General features: G+C 53.9%; 1 protein-coding gene across 4 annotated transcripts; it reads left to right on the top strand.

Annotated features, from left to right (window-relative positions):
* Window positions 1-13,053: 13,053 nt before the first annotated feature.
* LOC112886615 lies at window positions 13,054-15,806 on the top strand. Of its 4 annotated transcripts, none has more exons than XR_003227407.1 (4): window positions 13,054-13,290; window positions 13,387-13,493; window positions 14,485-14,564; window positions 15,477-15,806. XR_003227407.1 is itself a non-coding variant. In XM_025952561.1 (4 exons), exons 1-3 carry the CDS (start codon window positions 13,127-13,129, stop codon window positions 14,502-14,504), a joined length of 291 nt encoding a protein of 96 aa, XP_025808346.1. In that variant the 5' UTR covers window positions 13,054-13,126; the 3' UTR covers window positions 14,505-14,536; window positions 15,477-15,806. The 4 variants fall into 4 exon arrangements, 3 of the variants coding, with proteins under 3 accessions (XP_025808346.1, XP_025808345.1, XP_025808347.1); XM_025952561.1 differs by having other exon boundaries at window positions 14,485-14,536; XM_025952560.1 differs by lacking the exon at window positions 14,485-14,564 and adding an exon at window positions 14,014-14,079.
* The last annotated feature ends 143 nt before the right edge of the window (window positions 15,807-15,949 follow it).

Below are 15,949 nucleotides of genomic sequence, written 5' to 3'. Positions count from 1 at the left end.
TAGCCATCTAGGAGCTTGGAGCTCCAAGAGTAATAAACTAGAATCCATGGGCTAGACTTGGATTGATGTGCTCAAGAGATGAAATCAAGGCTTATTTGCACAATCTTAGCTCTTGCAACAATCTCACTTCAAACCCCAAAGAAAATCACTAAAGAATGGAGCAAATGGGGAGTGAGAGGGCTCTCTTTTGTTTTTCTGCAGTTCTGGTCGAAAATGAGCAAGAGAGGGAGAGTGAGAGGGGGTATGGGGTATTTATACCCCCTCTCTCAGAAACTAGCCGTTGGGAGAGCGGTACCCGGAAACTCCGGGTATATGTCCGGATACTCCGGACAAGGGAGTTTTGCAGACCGGTAACAGTAACCCGGATACTCCGGGTATACGTCCGGATACTCCGGACATTCTGTCCGAACATTCCAGATTGAGACTCGGACACTCCGGGTTAGACATAGAATTTCACATGCAGATCCTTTTTGAGTGTTGAGATGGTTTCTTATGATTTTTGAGGGTTCTCTTGAGCACAACCACCATGTCTACACTAGTGGATCAAAGTTCCCTTGATAGTACGGCGTTCCTATACTCAATTTCAAAAATAAAATCTAGTCTTTTAGTACTCTTGAGAACGCCGCTTTTCTTATCCTTTTTGAGGGTTCACGTTTTGCCATATGCTTTGCTCATTCACCATTAGCACCTGCACACATACTTAATAACACGATTAAATATACATGTGCTTTGTCATTTATCACCAAAACCTACTTAGGGGCCTAGATATCTTTCAACTCCGGACGTTCTGGAATACCGAGGCGGGTAGTAGCAGCGTGGAGCACCTTGGGAAAACCATCCTGGTCTTCGCAGAAGGTGGTGATCCATTCGTCAGACATCTGGCTTATCAAGGAATACGGTTAACAAAACAAGGAGTAGGGTTAACCAAGGTAGGGTATAGGTAAGCAAGGTCCAATCTAGGCTCCTACAGGCACGAACGGTCTACGGTACGCGTCCTTCAGCCAAGTATGGCTCTGATACCACTTGCGGCGCCCCAATCCAAAGATTGGTGCTAACAATGTACGAGTACTCGAATAGACACAAAGTATTTATACATTACTCAAATGGAGACAGAGTTCATACATAGCTTACATAGTTTACGGGATTAAAACGGCGCAAAACGAACGATATACGCGACAGCTAACAACATTATGATAATAAGAACTAAAAACACATGTAGTAGCAGCTTTGGCTCCATCGAGTGCTCCATCTACCACCTTGGGTGCGGACGCACCCTACTCGTAGTCCTCCAGGACGTGGTCTGGATCGGGCTCCTCTGAAGGGTATCAACAACGTTTGAGTACAAACGTACTCAACAAGTTCCACCTCGCCGCAGAGGGGATTGCCAGAATAAATGCAATGCACAAGAAATAACATGTAAAATGCAAATCAAATGCCTCACCTTGAGACATTTCCCTTACCAGTTCATCTCAGGTAGCTCAATCTAGTTGTTAGGACCACACCACAACTTGTCCTAACCGAGGACACGGACCATTCGAATGGATTGTACACTCTGCAGAGGTCGCACAAACACACACGCTCGAACTGCTCTAGTGAACAGCCCGACATAGCTGATACCAAGCCATAGCATCACCCCAGCCCAGCCGTCCAATCCCTCAGGTCCTAACCACGCTCAGTCTACACCCATATCATAAGCAACCTCAACTAGATGACTGTCAGGTGAGCTAGTGGGATTAAGCTAAACCCTGCCCACACAGGGACGTGTGGCCGCACTAAAATAAGTCAGGTGAGATGTCGAAACAACTCGGTCCTTAGGCTCACCAGGGCAGCCTCCAACTCGAGTCCACCACCAAGGTGGCACTCGCACGTAAGTCTACCACCACGGTAGCGCTTACTCCCAACTCACCCATCTGCCCTGGTCTCACATCCCATACCATTCCATCATCAAATATCCAAGGGCACCAAGTATGATCATGCAAGACATCATAGCAATATGCAAGCAAAGCTCATGCAGGGGGGGGTTCACTCAATCACTCGGCTCAATATCTCATGTGGATCCTATAATGCAGGCTTCTACAGGTAGCCTCACTTGGGTTCAACATGATCAAAGGGTCGGTGAAACTTGCCTTCGTTCTCGTCGTCGCCGGCGTCGCCGCGCTCCTGGTCTCCTGGCCCCTGGTCCTGCTCCGGGACGGGCTCTGCTTCGGGTCGACGCAAGCGCACGAGAATCCATGCAAACAATACAATCAATTATCATGAAATTGCACTAATTTGGTTTCATATGATAGAGTTTGATTTTAGATGAATTTTAAAAAAAGAATCGTCGAAATCGGAGTTAAAACGAAGAAGATATGAATTTCTCAAGGTTTCTGGAAAAAGAAAAGCGAAAAAGAAAAAGAGAAAGGTTGCTGTGCTGCGGACTAAGTTCACGGGCCATGGACCAGCGTGGGGGGGGTGTGAGGGCGGTCCACCGCGGACCAGGTGCACCGCGTGGGGATTGGTCGCCGGAGATTGGCTGTGCAGCAGTGTATTTCGCCGATTTCCTCGCTGCCGGCGAGGTCCGGGGACTAGGGTCAAGGAGGACTACATGCCGGTGTAGATCTCGAAGAGACGAATCTTATGGTGGGTTCGGCATCACCGGAAGTTGAACGGAGAGGTGCCAGCTCATCGCTGGAGGTGGGTCGGGCAGCAGAGGAGTTCGCCGGAAAGCTCACTGCCGGCGAACTCGGGGCTCTAGGGGTCAAGAGGACATGATGCCGGGGAAGGTATCGACGACGCGGAGCTATTGGTGGGGTCGGCCTGGCCGGAAGATGGCCGGAACAGTGTCAGTTCACCGCCGAAGGTCGGTACAGCATGGCTGCGCATAGGAGTCCGCGTGTCGGGTTGTTTCCGGCTGGGATTTGGGCACTAGGACGTGGTGCAGGGCACAAGGAACGTGTGGGGAGGCTCGGCTGTGGCAGGGAGGGGCTGCCATCGGCTAGCGACGAGTCGCCGCGGGCGGCGCCATGGGCACATGCGGAGGGCTCGGGGAAGAAGGGCTCTTGGCTCGGCTGCAGGCTGGGCAGGTGGCTCGGGTGGAGGGAAGGCTCGCTGGGTGGCTGGGCTGGCCGGCGTAGCTCCAGCAGGGAGATCGATGGTGCACTTGGTGGCTCAATGGGGAAGAAAGAAAAGAAAGAAGGGCTCGGCTCTTACCAGCAAGATGAACGAACAAGAACGGCGCGGCAGGGGGTTTCTATGGCAGCTCACGGTGGCTTTTATAGACGGGAGTGCAGCGGCGTGCAGCGCTGGTCGCCAGTGTAGCGGGGACTCGCGGCGCACCGAGCACGTGGGCGAGCGGCGAAAGGCGCGGCTTGCCGCTGTAGCTTCGAGGTGCGCGAGCACGCGGCGCCGCGACAAGATGGGGAGCAGCGAGGTGACGGGTTAGGTGGGGCAGCGAGACGCTCGGCGGCATGGAGAATCGCGACGGCGGGATGCTCGGCTTGGTCGCTGACCGGCACGCGCATGCGGCGTCACGACGGGCGGTGGCCACGAGGAGCTGGGCAGCGAGGCAACGCAGCAGCGACGGGCAGCAGTGGGATTCTTGCCTTGGCGTGCCGTGCGAACGACGACGAGCGGCAGCAGGTCAAGTGGCGTTGCTTGGTGCTGCAGCGGGGTGTTGGACTTGGAGAAAGTCACTGCAACGGAGGGCAGCAAGGCAGCAAACAGCGAGGAGGTGGCGTTGATTTGCAGCAGCAGCAAGGATGCCGGTGTAGAGCAAGAGGAAAGTGACATGGGCAGCACTGTGCTGTTACGAGAGGAAGAAAGAAGAAAGGCCAGCAACGATGATAGTAGCAGAAGCAGCAGCATGCATCAAAGTTGCCAGGAAGAAGACGACGCATGAATGGAGTAGCATCGAGCTGCTTGTGGGAAAAGAAAGGCGGAGCAGGCTGGTCGGCAGGAGAGAGAGAGCAGAAGGGCCTAGCCCAAGGGAAATTATTCATCTTTTCTTATTTACTTGCTTGCTTAGCTGGTTGATTAATTAGTCAACTAGCTGATCTGATCTTGATTGACCTCGCTTAATTAGAAGATGAAAACCGGGGCGTTACAGGAGCGGAGCGCCAGCATCGGCCGAATCGTGAGGTGGGTCGGTGAAGTGAACCCCACCCTAGATGCACTTGGGCTAAGTCCCATCCAGGTCATGGAGACCCCACCCTCACTCGGAGCTGTCCTCCCGGCGCTGAATTCCACCACCGAGCAACTTCGACGCATGGAGGCCGCCATCTTCGACCTCCTGGAGACAGAGGGACGGGCGATCGCCCGAGGGATGGCGGAGTACATCCTTACCTGCCTTCGGAGCCACTACCTCTCCTGCCCGATGACTCTAATTTTGGTCGGTCCGGTCCCGGCGACGGCGGCCACTGCACAGGAGAGTGTGCAAGAAGCAGCGGATATGGTGGCGACCCGTGTTCAGCGTCGTCCCGAACCTACAAAGGGAGAAGCTTCCTCCGGACCACAAGCAGAATAGAAGTAGTATTTTTTTGTTTGTTGTTTTTGTAATATAACTTTATGATGTAATGTATATTGTGTACATTAACTGTAATGCATCTAAGAGTTTCTTGCGTCCATATGTTGCGGAAAAAGCAAAAAAACTTAGCTGTTTTTCCAACTGCCGATCCTGTAATGTGTTCTCAAACGTTCCGAGGTCCCTTGACCCCTTGGGAGGTAGTCGTGATAGGTCGGGACTAGCTGCCATAGAACCAAGGTCCTGCATATGACTTAGGATCGACGCTTAGTAGACGTCCCCACGAGGTCCCGGACTTACCAGCGAGGGTCTTCTGAGTTGCGCAGCGAGTCAAAGCACCAGGGCCTAGGTTCGGGGATTAAAGGGGTCCCGGCCCCCGAGTCCGTGGTTCGAGGTACAATGGTACTCGCCCTAGGGGGGCAGGGCGTGTAGGCTTAGGGTGCAGAACCAGGCTAAGCGGCTACACAACCCTGGACCCCAGCAAAGAACGAGCACGCCTCCCTGGAGCCAGTTCCCAGGTGTCCGATTCCTTTTCTCCTGCGAAACAGAGGTCCTGGGACAGAGACACAGCGTAGCAACTCAAGAAAGGCCTCGGGGACGTCACAGATGTGAAAGACCACGTGGGGGGGTTAGTGTAGCGAGAAGCAAAGAAAAAATAGAATCGCATAAGACTCAAGGACACACTGAGAACAAATCTTTCCTTAATGAATTGGTACAGAAGAATTGTGCGATGTATGCCAGGGGCCGGGTTTACGAGGGCGGACCTCCACTGCCCTGGTACGCACAGTGATGCTACCAATTACAAAGGAAAAATTTCCCCTCAACTAGGCCCTAGGGATAGAACTTACAGAGGTGCTCAATGTTCCATGGATTGGGTTGCTGCATGCCTTCTTCTGTAGCAAACGAATAGATTCGGGTCGGCACACCTTTGTCACCTTGAAGGGCACCTCCCAGCTGGGGGAGAGCTTGTGCAGGCCCTCTCGGTTCAGGATTCGCCTTAGGACTAGATCCCCAACCCGGAGCTCCCTACTACGCACGAACCGTTGGTGATAGCGCCGGAGTGCTTGGTTGTACCGTACGTTTCGGACTACTGCTCGCCACCTTCGCTCGTCGACGAGGTCCACGTCTTGGTGACACTGCTGTTCCTGCAAGTCCTCATCAAAAGCTTGGACTCGTAGAGAGCCCATGGTGATCTCCGGGGGAAGGCACGCTTCGGCCCCGTAGACCAGGAAGAAAGGGGTTTCCCCAGTTGCCTGGCTGGGTGTGGTTCGGTTCCCCCATAGCACACTCGGAAGCTGATCAATCAATTTTGTGCCATGTTTCTTAAGATCGCAGTAGGTCCGAATCTTGAGCCCTCTGAGGATCTCAGCATTAGCCCGCTCAACTTGGCCATTGCTCCTAGGATGCGCCAATGAGGTGAAACAGAGCTGGATGCCAATGTCTTCACAGTACTCCTAAAAGTATTGGCTTGTGAACTGAGTCCCATTGTCGGTGATGACCCGGTTCGGGACCCCAAACCGGCATACAATTGACTTGAGGAAGGCAGTCGCTGACGCCTTGGTGATGTTGACCACCGGGGTTGCTTTCAGCCACTTGGTGAATTTGTCAATGGCGACGTATAGGTACCGGTATCCGCCAACGGCCCTAGGGAAAGGTCCCAAGATATCCAACCCCCATACAGCAAAGGGCCAAGAGGGAGGAATCATCTGCAGTGCCTAAGCTGGAGTGTGTATCTACTTTGCATGTAACTGGCATGCCTTGCAAGACGTTACCAACTCAGCTGCATCCTGGAGCGCTGTCGGCCAGTAAAAACCATGCCGGAAGGACTTACCGACCAGTATGCGGGATGAAGAATGACTTCCGCACTCGCCTCCATGGATCTCCGCGAGCAAGTCGCGGCCCTCTTCCTGGGTGATGCACCGCATGAGGATGCCGTTGGCGCCACGGCGGTAGAGATCCCCTCTACCACCGTGTAACGCTTAGCCATCCGGACTATGCGCTCAGCAGATGCTTGGTCTTCAGGAAGGAAATTATCTTTCAGGTAGTCCCGGACCTTGGAGATCCATGCATCAGGACCTTACTGAGAAACTGGGCGTGGCTCCCTGAGGTCTTCGGGACCCTCGAGGGAGCACACAACCCTTGGCAGGCTCCACGGATGGAGTGCCGTCGGGGCCGCTAGCTTCGAGGTGGTAGTCCGACCCCCTTCGCCCAGTTCGGCAGGCTGGGCAGAAGGCTTCAGCAGACGTCTTTCGAAAACTCCCTCCGGCACGGGTGCCTGAGTCGATGCGGTTGCGGAGAGTGCATCAGCTGCTGAGTTGCCTTCCTGTGGATCATGTTGCAGTTCCAGCACATCGAAGTCCGCCTCCAGCCTCCTCACATGAATGAGGTAGGCTGCGAGCTGGGGATTGTTGTAGCAACACTCCCCCCGGACCTGCCTGATGACGAGTTGGGAGTCTCCTTTGACTAGGAGCTCCCGGACCCCCAGGGACAGAGCCACCGTGAGTCCAAAGATTAAGGCCTCATACTCCGCCATGTTGTTGGTGGCCCCGAAGTCGAGGTGTACCATGTACTCCAACTGCTCGCCATGTGGGTCGATGAGGACCACGCCTGCCCCTGCCTTCTTGCTGCGGGCGGACCCGTCGAAGAAGAGCGTCCAGTGGGGTCCGGTGAACACCGGTGCCCTGGCTTCCAGACGTGGGGAGTCCGACCCGTGGTCCGGACCCCTTGGGACGCTTGGTGCTGGTGTCCATTCCACAACAAAATCAGCAAGGATCCGGCTCTTGATGGTGTGACGCGGCTGGAAGTCAAGTTGGAAACCGGCAAGCTCAGCTGCCCACTTGGCGATATTGCCCGTGGCGTTGGAATTGTGGAGCATGGCCCTTGTCGGTACATACGGACAGGAGTACCTCCTGCTACGGTGTCCAGGCCCTTAGCGTCTCACCATCCGTAATCTCCCCCTCATCTTCTGGGTGACGTGACGTACGGCCCGGGCCTGATAGTTGGGATCATGGTCTCCGGACTCTCCCCGTGCTCTTAGAGGTCCGGGGCCTCCATGTGCCCGTGAAGGCAGGGAGCCCTCGGGTAACCCCCGCGGACCCGGACTCCCCACGGAGGTTCGGGGCTGCCACGTGTGATGGCCAGACCATCACGGGCCAGACCGCTCCAACCGGCCTCAGGGTCTCGGACCCCACTCCCCCCGGGAAGGGGTCCGGTGCCGCCACGTGCTGCCCCTGCGGAGGGAGCGGGACTGGCCCTGCCACGTGCCTGTGGCAAGAGGCCCTTTGCGGGTCCCCAACCCACCTACCGGCATTTAATGCGGTAGCTGGACCGGGTACGCCCAAGTCAAAATGTGTGGCCTGCCACTGACACACGGGGCAGGTAGGCTGACACCACGGTAAGCCCGCCTGTTTCCAAGGCGGCGCGTCCCGTCACCGTATATTGTGAGCAGGCGGCGTACAGTCCCATCATAGCGCCGCACACGGCGTGATGATGGCCTGTAACAGGAGAGCCGAGGCGTGCGCTGCCACAGTGCATGCGGAGGTAACGGCGCGGCGGGTCAGCGCTGCCCTTCGCCTGACAGGATCTCACCCAACAGTGGCAGCACGGCACCACTGTTGGGTAACACTGACAGCAGTCACTGTGCTTGCAAGGCAGCACACGGCCATATCCTAGCTGTAGATACGCACGTCAACTTCCCGATTGAGAAGACTACGGAGAGGAGCTGGAGATGAAGGTCTCCATATCTCTTATAGAACAGGCTCCTGTTGGCCGGGCCCACCTGTCGGGGCCCCGTACAGTGTAAGCACTCCCCTTGGACTATAAAAGGGAGACTGCACTCGTTAGAAGATAAGGTTCAAGATAGACACACACGAACACAAGCTCGTGCTAAGTTCCATCCATACTTACACAATTAATACAACTCCCAAATGGACGTAGGGTGTTACGCTCCGGCGGCCCGAACCACTCTAAAATCCTTGCGCCCTTCCTGTGTTCATCCGCACATCGATCGAGCGCTACTAAGTCTCCTCCAAACCCATCCTTAACTAGGATTAGGCGGGTGCATTCCGCCACCTGGCTGGAGATTTCCTCCGACAGCCCTCAACGGGTAGGAGGTCACCACCACAATCTTGTGAGCCTGGAAATAATGACGGAGTTTCCTGGACGCAACAAGGATAGCATAAAGGAGCTTATACGTCTAAGGATACCTGGCCTTTGCCTCATGAAGGACCTCGCTGACATAATAGACCGGCTTCTGGACGGTCTTGACTTTGCCTGTCGGACCTGGTCCTTCTTCATGTGCTGGGGACTCGCTGGCCCCCAAGTCGCTTGGTGTTTTCTCGGGTCGGGACCCGACCGGACCTCCCGAAGCTGGGCCGGTTGACTCACTAGTAGAGGTCGGACCTCCTTCCCCAGTGAGAGAACCCGCAGGGGCCCCCTGCTGGAGCTGCTCAGACCTCTCAGCAACCAGCACCATGTTGATTACTTCAGTCGTTGTTGTAAGATAAAGAAAACAGTGTCTCACCTGGGTCCAGTGCAACCAGCACCGGCAAGGAAGTGAGGTACTGCTTCATCTCCTGAAAGGCTTGTTGTGCCTCTTCAGTCCATGCGAATGGACCGGACCCCCTCATCAGTTTGAAGAAGGGTAGCGCCCTCTCTGGCAGCCTTGAAATGAAGCGGCTGAGAGCTGCAAGGGACCCCGTCAGCCTCTGTACGTCCTTGAGGCGTGCAGGGGGTCTCATTGCCTCGATTGCCCGGATCTTATTTGGGTTGGCTTCGATCCCACGGTGGAGGACCAGGAAACCAAGGAGCTTACCTGCCGACACACCAAAAACGCATTTCTCGGGGTTAAGCTTGGTGGAGGTCGCGCGCAGCTTGTCAAAGACTTGAGCTAAATTTTCTAGGAGGGAATTTGATTCTCTAGTCTTGACAACGATGTCATCAACATACACCTCCACTATATCTCTAACCAAATCACCTAAAGTGATGTTCATTGCACGAGCAAAGGTGGGTAGTGCATTAAGCAATCCATAAGGCATCACTATATAACAATAGAGACCATCCACTGTTACAAAAGCAATATGCTTCCTATCATCCCCAGCCATTTTGATTTGGTGAAAACCAGAATAGGCATCTATGAAGGACAGCATATCACACCCGGAGGTGGAGTCTACAATCCGATCTATTCGTGGAAGTGGATAAGGGTCTTTTGGACATGCCTTATTGAGATTGGTGTAGTCGATGCACATCTGAAGCTTTCTGTTAGCCTTCGGGACCACAACTGGATTGGCCAACCACACTGGGTGGTAGACCTCCTCGATGAAGCCAGCCTGCAGCAGCTTGCGGACCTCTTCACGGATGAAGTTTTGCCGCTCGATGGACTGCTTGCGTGGCTTCTGCCGGATCGGCCTGGCGTCGGGGCGGATCTTCAGATGGTGCTCAATCACCTCCCTAGGGATCCCGGGCATCTGTGACGGTTCCCAGGTGAACACATCGACATTTGCCCGGAGGAAGGCGATAAGCGCGCTTTCCTATTTCTCTCCCAGATTCCCACCGATGCGGGTGGTCTGGGAGGCCTCCGCTCCAACCTGGATGGTCTTCACGGGAACATCGTCTGTATCAGACGGACGGACCTTGGGTGCCTTGGCCAGGGCCTTGGCACGCGAGGATGAGGGGTCGGACCCCTCGGCGCCGGCTGCGGGGGCAACTCCTGTTGCCAGCGCGTGGAGCTTTTCAACCGCCACGACGGCAGTAGCCCGGTCGCTCTGGACGGTGAGGACGCCTGCCGGAGAAGGCATCTTCAGGACCAGATACCCATAATGGGCCACGGCCATGAACCGGTACAGGGCCGGTCTGCCGATGATGGCGTTGAAGGGGAGGTTAACTTCCGCAACCTCGAACTGCACGTTGTCGGTGCGGAAGTTGTCCTCCGTCCCGAATGTAACCGGCAGGGAGATGGTCCCTACTGGGTACACAGGATCCGGGCCCACTCCGGAGAATGGGCACGAAAGATTCAGCTTGGACTCCGGGATCTGCAGGTGCTTGAACGCTGCGTAGCTGATGACACTGAGGCCTACACCTCCGTCGATCAGCACGTGGTGGAGGCGGACGTTGGAGATGGTGGGTGCCGTGACCAGCGGCAAGACACCTGCGCCCGCCATGGTCTCCGGGCAGTCAGATGGCCCGAAGGAGATGGTGATGTTCTTCCACCGCTGGTGGGGTGCCGCCTTCGGTGCCACCTGCTTCACCGAGAGGACTTCTCGGCGAAGGGTCTTGACGTCTCGGCGGGAGACGAGCTCCGAACTGCCACCGTACATGACGTACAGCTTCTTGTGGCACTCGTCTCCACCAGACTCGGAGTCGGACTGGTGGAAGAGACCCTTGAGATCTTTGTTGGGGGTTTGATACCCAACTCCCGCTCCGTCGCGGCTGCATCGGCATCGGAGGCTTTCTCCTTGCCGGACCGCCGCGGAGGGGAGGAGCCTTCCCTTGAGGCTTGGTTTTTCCTCTTGCTAAGGTGCTCCGCGAGCTTTTGGATCTCGCGGCACTCGGTGGCGCTGTGGCGAGCCCTAGGATGAACAGGGCATGACCCGGGGTCGGTGCGCTGTTGTCATGGGCGCTTTCCTCGGGAGTTTTGGCCCCCGGTCGTCGCAGCAGCAACGGCCGGACCCCCGATTCGTGACTTGTCAAAGCCACGGTTCTTCTTATTCTTTTTCTTGCCGCTGCCAGGGGCAGTGACACTGGGCCCGCTCGTCTGGGCGGGTCCTGCCTGGGTTGCAGAGTGCCATGCACGGCCTTCTGCAGCCCTGGCGCATTTGTCCGCCAAGGCGAACAAGGTTGTGACGGTTTCCACCTGATGAGTCGCCAGCTTCTCCAGCATCTTCTCGTCACGGACCCCCTGGTGGAAGGCCGTGATGATAGATGCATCGGAGATACGTGGGATGGTTCCACGCACCTTGGTGAAGCGGGAGATGAAGGCCCGGAGGGTTTCTCCGGGTTGTTGCCTTACAGCGTGGAGGTAGGCCTCCACACCATGCTGCTGGTACGCACTGGCGAAGTTCACCGTGAACTGTGCGCAAAGTTCACCCCAGGACCGGATGGTCCCTGGAGTGAGGTTCATGAGCCAAGTCCGGGCTGGCCCAGTCAAGGCTACATGGAAGTAACTTACCATGACAGCTTCGTTACCTCCAGCCGCCATGATGGCGGTGATGTAGACCTGCAGGAATTCTGACGGGTTGGAAGTCCCGTCGTACTTCTCCGCAGGTGTGGCCGAAACTTGGACGGCCAGGCGACCGCGCGAAGGTGGTCCGCGAGCGCTGCGCAGCCCACCCCGGACACCGATGTCTAGACAGGTCCCTGCGGCACCGATGCTACCGCAGCAAGTTCGGCATCGAGGTCACGACCCTTGATGTTGAGTTGGCGACCGCGCGCCCGCTCAATGGAGACACGGGCGTCCTCTCCTGCACGTCTGCGGTTGAGCTCCGCCCGAAGGTCCTCTGTCCGTGCACTCCTCACCGATGGTGAGTGCACAGAACCGGATGCGCCGCCCTGGCGACGGCGTGGCCTGGACACAGACCCCCCCCCCTGAGCCTGGAGAAGCCTGCGCCAGGTTGAGGAGGCGGTCGACGTTGTCACGCCATTGCCTCTGGGCGTCAGGCGAGGCCGCCTCATCAGGAGAGTTGCGAAGCAACTCCCTGGCTGCCACGAGCGGCCCGTTCGGTGCGGGCACCGATTGGGCCGCGGAGGCCCGCTCCGCAGCACGCGCTGCCGCCCTGGACGTAGAACGGCGTGAGGCGTGTGGCATCATGGATGCCACTTCCTCACCCAACAGGAGGTCGTGATGACCATTTTCCTACGCCATTGCAGTTTTGAGCTTCGACAAAGCGCCAACCAAACCTAGCCCCCTATCTGGCGCGCCAAATGTCGGAGGAAATCTCCAGCCGGGTGGCGGAATGCACCCGCCTAATCCTAGTTAAGGATAGGTTTGGAGGAGACTTAGGAGCGCTTGATCGATGGGTGGATGAACGCAGGAATGACACGAGGATTTTAGAGTGGTTCAGGCCGCCGGAGCGTAACACCCTTCGTCAACTTGGGAGTTATATTGTCTGTGTATGCCTGGATGCAACTTAGCTTGAACTTAGCTTGAGTTCTAACGGGTGCACTCTCCTTTTTATAGTCCAAGGGGAGTGCTTACACTGCGAGGGGCCCTGATAGGTGGGACCGCCCAACACGAGGATTTTAGAGTCGTTCATGCCGCCGGAGCGTAACACCCTACGTCCACTTAGAACTTGTATTGACTGTATATGCCTGGATGCTAACTTAGCTTGAGTTCTAACTGGTGCACTCTTCTTTTTATAGTCCAAGAGGAGTGCTTACACTGCATGGAGCCCTGATAGGTGGGACCGCCCAACAGGAGCCTGTTACATGAGACCGTCAAGGCCCAGCAAGTTTTGCAAAGAATTAAAGCCCAATAGTTGGTTACTTAATTGGGGCCCCAATTTCTGCAGAATCCGGCCCACGACATTTTTCCTGTACAAGCCTCATAAATAAAACCCTATACCCTCACCGCCGCCACCCTCTCCCCCGTTCCCCACCTCCTCCCATTCCCCCTCCTCCGAAACCCTAGCAATGGCGTGGCGCGGCCACGCCACACGGACCGTCCTCGCCGCCGTGCGCCGCCCGGCCGCCGCGCCAGCGGCCGCCCGCCTACGCGCCCCGCTCCCGTTCGCGGCCCCGCGCCGCCGCGTCCCGTCCGCCTTCACCACCTCCTCCGCCCCGCTCCCATCCGCGCGGTAAGCGATGGAGCGCTCCGCTCCTCCCCCCGTAGTGCATTCCGGTGGAGCGCTGAGGCGGTGATTCTGACTCGGTGGATGGTTTCGCGTGCGCAGGCCTCTGGCGTCGTTGATGGGGTCCCCGGTGACGGTGGCGGCGGTGATGGCGCGCCTCACGGCGCACCCGGGGGCCAGCGCGCGGGCGTGCTGCGAGCTCTCACAGGGTAACATTCTTCCGCCACGCTTGTTAAGATCGCTGATCAAGCTGGTAGTCGTGTTGCTGCATGGTGTATTGTCACTTGCATTGCATAATCTGACTTTAAAGACTGCACCTTTAATACCACCTGGATAGATGCCGCGCCGAATTTTTGTGTTGCAGCGTTGATCTGTGCTTGTTTCTGTTGATAGCCTGCGAAATTCACTTGGGCTACTAAATGGATGTCTGTTATAGATCCATTTAACCACTGAATTGTTTCATGGTTTGAAACAAGTGTGGCTTAGGAATAGAATGTGGTGGTAGTTAAAGTGAATCTAGTTATGTTGTTGATTGCATGGTATTTGAATAATAGGAATTAGGATCATAAAACTACAGTAACTAATAGAAACTTAGCTGCCGCTTTTAAAGTTGAACTTCAAGCAATGCAGGGCTGCGCTAGGGGTTATTGCAATGCGTGCTTTATTTTCTACTCTTATAACAAAATCAAGTGGAGCTGATTTAAGGAGATTAAAATTGGGATTTTATAGGGAGTGGGAAAGATGGTTGATGCTGGAGGCTGTACAACTTGATGGGGACCTTGCTCCTAGAATGATGTAGGTCCCCCTTCTCCCAATTCTTTTCCCCATTTACCCATTGAATCCTCAATTACACGAGTATATTTGACTAGTTGTAAGTTGGGAGTTATTCTGAATATAGGAAGTACATTGAGTGCTGCTTTGGCTGTTAGAACACTATTGCTTGGATGCCTTGCTTGTGTTATGATTCTTCACTAGCCTTTGTGTATTGCATTGCATTCCTTTTATCATCATTCTGAAGCATGAGATCCCTACACTGATGCAGATTTATCTATATCTGGCATCTAGAGTTTGGTTTTATGCTAATTTGAACTAAATTTGCTCCATTGCACCACTGTTCCTTTGTATTTGTACTCGAATAAGATAAATATTTGCACAACATTGAAACTTTAGTTGATTGAGGGTATGGTTGGGATTTGTTAGGAACTGGAAAGGATGGGTGATGCAAGAGAGGCCATTGTAGAGCCTGCCAAAGGTGCTGATTTGAAGCATGTACTCTTTTGGTAATCCTGTTTTTCTCATTCATCCTAAGCCGGACTTTTGACAGAACTGGACCAATTAGTAATTCACTGTGAAACATTTCAGATTATAAATGACAAATCAGAATCATTCTGTAGTGCCAACGCCATAAGTCATGCAACCTATGTCTAATATCCTATTTTTTGTTGGATATCTATTGCTTTTTTGTGTTTATTTTCTGCCAGAAAGCGTGGGAGAGCTGTGTTTCAGTTCGTTATAGAAAAAGAAATACTCAATGGTCTATAGGATCCAGTTCAAAACATCACATGTTAAGGAAAAAGCAGATGTGCCACGCACCAAATAGCCATGACCAAAACATGACCAGATCAGGCGCTAGCTTTTCCATTCAGCCAGCAGCTTCTATAGCTGCATAGCTCCTGCAGCTCGCCACAGGCTTCCTTCCTCCACTGATCTCATTCCCCCACTAGGGTTTGCTCCTTAAAAAAGCAATTGTTCCTATGTTTCCAGAGTTCTTGAGTGATGAGTGTATTCAGTCCTTTCTGTTGCTCCTTGATTACACATGAAGGTTGCCCTCCTTTGCTGGTGTCTAATATAGTTCCAATTGTTTCAGTCTTAAAATTTATTTTCTTTGACTTAGTTTATTTGAGGTTTGTACTGTTTCTGTCAGTGTGGTACTTTGTCTTGATTGCTCAAATGTGGAGCAACAAGAATCTTCTCTCCTGTTCGTATGCTTACTGTGTGCCCTGATTGGTTCCTATTTGTGCCTTGATGTTTCATTTTTGTATTTCCGAGCCCAGAAGCTTTTTCAAATTTCTCCATTTGCAGTTCTTGACTTCACATAAATTTCTCCATTTGCAGTTCGTTATCTCATATTATTACAGTAAGGTCGAAATTTTCCAAGCCTTTGCTTATCATGTGATGCTGCAATTTTGCAGGTACTTGAAGCTGTTGTGTAGATTCCATCCTTTTGAAAGGATAAAAGAGATATCTTTTGGAAAGCTATTCTGGCATTTCATCTACTGCAAAGTTAGATGACTTTACCCAGCATTAGCCAGTTTCCTCCTTAGGTTTCTAGATTAGACTGAAATAAATTTTATGCTACATGGCATGGCGTGTGCCCGTGGACTTGTATTTTCTTTCTACGGTTTGTGATGTCATACGTCTGCTGAGATTCTTTGGTGTCAAATTTCAGTTGACCTGTTAAATTATAGTGTTACTACCGCCTTTGTGTACCTTTGCATGAGGTGTCAGCGCAGTTTGCATTATCATCTGGAGTTGCTTATCATTCGTTGATGAGGGCACAAATCTGGGATCTGCATTTTGCCCCTCCTGAGATATTTTACTGTCCCATATTGCTTAAAGTCAGTTGTTGGCCTCTGAAAAGTTGTCTCCAGAAATACTCATGGGT

Source organism: Panicum hallii, chromosome 3 (genome assembly GCF_002211085.1).
Source record: "Panicum hallii strain FIL2 chromosome 3, PHallii_v3.1, whole genome shotgun sequence".
Taxonomy (NCBI): Eukaryota; Viridiplantae; Streptophyta; class Magnoliopsida; order Poales; family Poaceae; genus Panicum; species Panicum hallii.
Note: the sequence above shows the minus strand (reverse complement) of the source record. Positions and strands in the feature narration are given on the sequence as shown.

What these genes read in the sequence shown, in the direction of transcription:
- LOC112886615 (XM_025952561.1), top strand. Translation starts at nt 13,127, where the DNA reads ATGGCGTGGCGCGGCCACGCCACACGGACCGTCCTCGCCGCCGTGCGC. An exon ending in GCCCCGCTCCCATCCGCGCG is followed by an intron (nt 13,291 to 13,386) that starts GTAAGCGATGGA and finishes TCGCGTGCGCAG; the next exon opens with GCCTCTGGCGTCGTTGATGG. An exon ending in GTGCTGCGAGCTCTCACAGG is followed by an intron (nt 13,494 to 14,484) that starts GTAACATTCTTC and finishes GGGATTTGTTAG; the next exon opens with GAACTGGAAAGGATGGGTGA.